We start from the raw sequence: 4,631 nt of genomic DNA on the forward strand, positions 1-4,631 counted from the left end.
GTTGGTCGGAACCAAGGTACAAATATGTCTTGGTGAAGAAGCCATGTGCAAGTTGGTCGGAACCAAGGTACAAATATGTCTTGGTGAAGAAGCCATGTGCAAGTTGGTCGGAACCAAGGTACAAATATGTCTTAGTGAAGAAGCCATGTGCAAGTTGGTCGGAACCAAGGTACAAATATGTCTTAGTGAATTGATAAGAGGATATATATATATATATGGGGGAGACTTCATTTAAGACCCTTAAACTACTACGCATTTTGAAAAGACCCCATAAATGTTAAAAACTCTCAATTTTACCTCCTAAACTTTCAAATTGATACAATGTACCACATCTGTCAAATTTAAAGCATTAAAAGTAATAAAATGACCTTTATACTCCTGATTTTTTTTTAATCATAAAATTTCAAATTTACCCTTAATTTTTAAATGAAAATCGAAGAGTAATTTGGTCTTTTTAGTAATTTTCATTAGGGTTTAATGGTTGAATTTGACGGAAGGCGATCAATTGAATCAAATTGAAAAAATTTAGGAGAATTTTTAAAATTTAGGAGATTTTTTCAAAACACCCTTAGCTTAAAGAATTGTGATTATTACAAAGTAAACAAGAAGTTTTGGGAGGTAATATGAAAATTTATTGAGGAAAATCTTGCACCCAAAAAAAAAAAAAAAAAAAGCCCCACTCTACTCCGTACATAAGTCTTGTCGGTAAGGACACCGATTGAGTAGTTGCTAATTGGAGTAAGTCACACGTGGCCCCGGGTGAACTAAATTATTGGTAAAGGATGAACGTCAAAATTACTAGAATACCCTCCTATTTGTTAAAAAAAAAAAAAAAATACAAAGAGTTTGAAAAATATATATATATATATATATATATATATATATATATATATATATATATATATTACGCCTCCTCAATGTTTTTAATTTTTATTTTATAATAAAAAAATAAAAGTATTCTAAAACAAGATTTGATGAAAAAATTTAACAAAGAATGACATTATAAAAACTTAGAAGTTGGATAATTACAAAAATTAAGTGATGGAAGTGTCAGAAGTGTAGATTGAGAATGAAAACGCACCACGTCACCGCTACAACCATCTATATAAGAAGATGGTGGTGAAAGAGATCTGCATTCAACAAAGATATCATATTATCATCAATGGATATCGTTCATAGCCAGGGAGCGACTGAGCTGTTTGAAGTTCAGTCTCATTTGTACAAACACATATTCAGCTACATAGATTCCATGTCAGTTAACTGCGCCATTCAGCTAAGCATACCTGACATAATCCACACCCATGGCCGACCCATAACTCTTCCACAGTTGGCCTCCAAGCTTCACATTCACCCCAAAAAAACCAGCTGCCTCCACAGGCTCATGCGTTTGTTGGTGCACTCCGGCTTCTTCACTAAAACAAAACTTCGTCATCATCATCATCAAAATCAACCAGAAGATGATGAAGAAAAAGAAGAAGAAGAAGAAGGCTATGCTCTCACACCTTCCTCTAGGCTCGTCGTCAAAGATAATGTCACCAGCCTGTCACCATTTGTTAAAGCAATGCTGGATCCTGTCCTGGTGAGCCCCTGGCATGTCTTGGGAGATTGGCTTCGGGGGGGCAGTACTCAGGAGCTGACGCCCTTTGAGAAAACGCATGGGATGAGCATATCGAATTACTTAAACCAAAACACAGAGTACGGTTGCGTTTTCAATGAAGCCATGGCCAGTGATTCCCAGCTTATGAGCTTCCTCGTTGACGACTACAAGCCCATCTTTGAAGGCTTGGGCTCGTTGGTTGACGTTGGAGGGGGTACCGGGACAGTGGCGAGGATCATTTCTCAGGCGTTCCCTCACATCAAATGCACGGTGTTTGACCTTCCACACGTCGTTGCCAACCTGCCGGAGACTACCAACTTGAAATATGTTGGTGGTGATATGTTTCAGTCTATTCCTTCTGCAGATGCCCTTCTCTTTAAGGTTTGCAAATATATTTTCGTCTCTTGAAAAACTTCGCTTACCCTACTACTCTTTTGCATGTTTAAGCACTTTTACAATCATATCTTTAAAGTTTAAAAAGTTTTAGTACTGTCAGATACATTAATTAATTGTGATATATATGTAATATTTGGCAGTGGATTTTGCATGATTGGAGCGATGAGGAATGTATGAACATTCTGAAGAGATGCAAAGAGGCGATTACAAGCAAAGGTAAGGGAGGAAAGGTAATAATCATAGACGTGGTGATAAATGAGGAGAAGGATGAAGATGATATTACTAAAACGAAGCTCTTCTTTGACACACTCATGATGGTTGTCGCCACTGGAAAAGAGAGGGACAAGAATGAATGGGAGAAGCTCTTCTTCAATGCTGGCTTCACCCGCTACAATATAGTTGCCTCCTATGGGATGAAATCTGTTATTGAGCTTTATCCTTAAGATTAAGATAATTAACTAATATATTTTATATATATGAATTTTAAGATTAATTATTATTAAGCTTAATGTATCTTGCTTCTTAAAGTTGTTTTCTTAATTTTGTTTCAGTGTATTTATATGCACTGGTGGCTGAAAGTTGGCTGGGGTTCTCTTTGGAATATATATATTTTTCCTCCTACCTTGTCTCGAGTGTGCTACTGTGTAACCCTAATAATGAGACATAATTGGTAGTGCCACTGATAAAGACATGCATGCCCAAATATTTTGGTTTTTTTTTTTCCTGTTGGCGTTAGCTAAAATGACAATTGAGTAAAATTATTATTACAAATTTGACATGTTGCTCTTGTCGGCTCAAGCTGACCGACAAGAATCAGTAAAAGTAATTGTTAATAAACTCGGCTAGAATTACACATTAAAAAATTTAATAATCATAAACGTGGTGATAAATGAGGATAAGGATGAAGATGATATTACTAAAACAAAGCTCTTCTTTGACACACTCATGATGGTTCTTGCTACTGGAAAAGAGAGGGACAAGAATGAATGGGAGAAGCTCATCTTCGATGCTGGCTTCACCCGCTACAATATAGTTGCCTCTTAGCTATGGGATGAAATCCGTTATTGAGCTTTATCCTTAAAGATTAAAATAATTAACTAATATATATATATATATATATATATATATATAGAGAGAGAGAGAGAGAGAGAGAGAGAGAGATGGAGCCAGAAGGTTTTATGGGAGGGGACCAAAACAATTTTTTTTTTTTGGTAGCGTGTAATGAACTAGTACTTTTTCTATTTCTTCTCATCACCGGTACTTAAATACAATGAGGAATTAAGCTTAGAATTGTATCCTATACTCTCCAATTAAATGTTTAAATTCTAACAAACAATATTCTCAATATTTAATAATCATAATATCCAAATTACAAGACCACTTAGATTAGGAATTGAGCTTAGAGTACTAACCTCAAAAAGTGCAAACTGCGTTGAGTTATTTTGCACCTCGTTGATTAACATGATATTCTCATAAGTGACACACAATCCAGGATCAAACTCCAATAAACTTTGTGCATTTTTTCTTTTGAAATAGTCAAGTATTGTATTTGACTTTTTCATCATCTACAAATAAATTTACATGATCATTTTGAGTCTTTAGAAAATAAAGAAAAAATATGTGTAGGTTAACAATGAACAAACTCACATGAATAAGATAATCATCATATAGACTCTAAGTTAAACATTATACTTTAACCCTATAATTACTATTCTCTTCCTATTCTATTGATCTAGCAACTTACCCCAAATTTATAATACTCATATTCATATACAATAATCAATATGATTATAATATGATATATTAGAACCTAAACCCCATGGGCATCAATTTTCATTGAACTCATAAAAGTCTAGGGTTAATTAACGCTTTAAATGTAATAAACACATCTAATTAGCAATCCCAGTGTTCACTTACTAAAAGCCTTAATTTAATTCATACTATACAAATTAGGGTTTATGTCCATACTATAAACAATAGTGAAATTAAAGCTTTAAACACATTAATCTAACAACCCGGATCTTAAATCACCACACAAAAGCCCCTAGTTAATTTTAGGAATTTAGCTTCTTACTAAAATTCTCTCAAATTCGAACCTAATAAAAAATTCCCTAAATCATTATGATTTCAAACTTGAAATTCAATGGGTGGAATAAAAACTCAAAGAGAATCTAGAGATTTCTCAATGGCATTAGTTATAAAAACCCATCAAAAATTCTCATATGGCCATACCAAATCAAGAACAAGAAATCCTCACAGAGAAAAGATCCAAGATTTATATACATACATAAAGAAAATAACAACAACAAAAACAAGTAAATTTCCAAGTAACAATAGAAATTTCCAAGTTTCCAAGCCGACAGCCAATCTATGAAGAAAAAAAAATCAACTTTTCATATTCTTAACCAAATTTCCAAGCCAAACAATAGAAAAATTAACCAAAAGAAAACCCCAAGATTAACCTAAGAAGTAAGATCCAACCAGTGGAAGAGAGTTGGGGAAACCGGGACCTATCAATTTATTTTGGGGGGGAGCAGTATAATTTTTTTTTTTTTTTTTTTAACTCCTTAAAATATCTTTTTTGAGGGAGTGGGGGACCATGGCCCCAACTGGTCCCCCTCCCTCCGTCTCTGTATGT

General features: G+C 34.2%; 1 protein-coding gene across 1 annotated transcript; it reads left to right on the plus strand.

The window, feature by feature from the left end:
• Positions 1-1,146: 1,146 nt before the first annotated feature.
• On the plus strand, positions 1,147-2,612 carry LOC132171694 (trans-resveratrol di-O-methyltransferase-like). The gene is made up of 2 exons (XM_059583076.2): positions 1,147-1,978; positions 2,134-2,612. The coding sequence occupies exons 1-2, from the start codon at positions 1,163-1,165 to the stop codon at positions 2,434-2,436; spliced, it is 1,119 nt and encodes a 372-aa protein (XP_059439059.2). The 5' UTR covers positions 1,147-1,162; the 3' UTR covers positions 2,437-2,612.
• Positions 2,613-4,631: the final 2,019 nt, after the last annotated feature.

This window comes from Corylus avellana, chromosome 1 (assembly GCF_965113065.1).
Source record: "Corylus avellana chromosome 1, dhCorAvel1.hap1.2, whole genome shotgun sequence".
Lineage (NCBI taxonomy): Eukaryota > Viridiplantae > Streptophyta > Magnoliopsida > Fagales > Betulaceae > Corylus > Corylus avellana.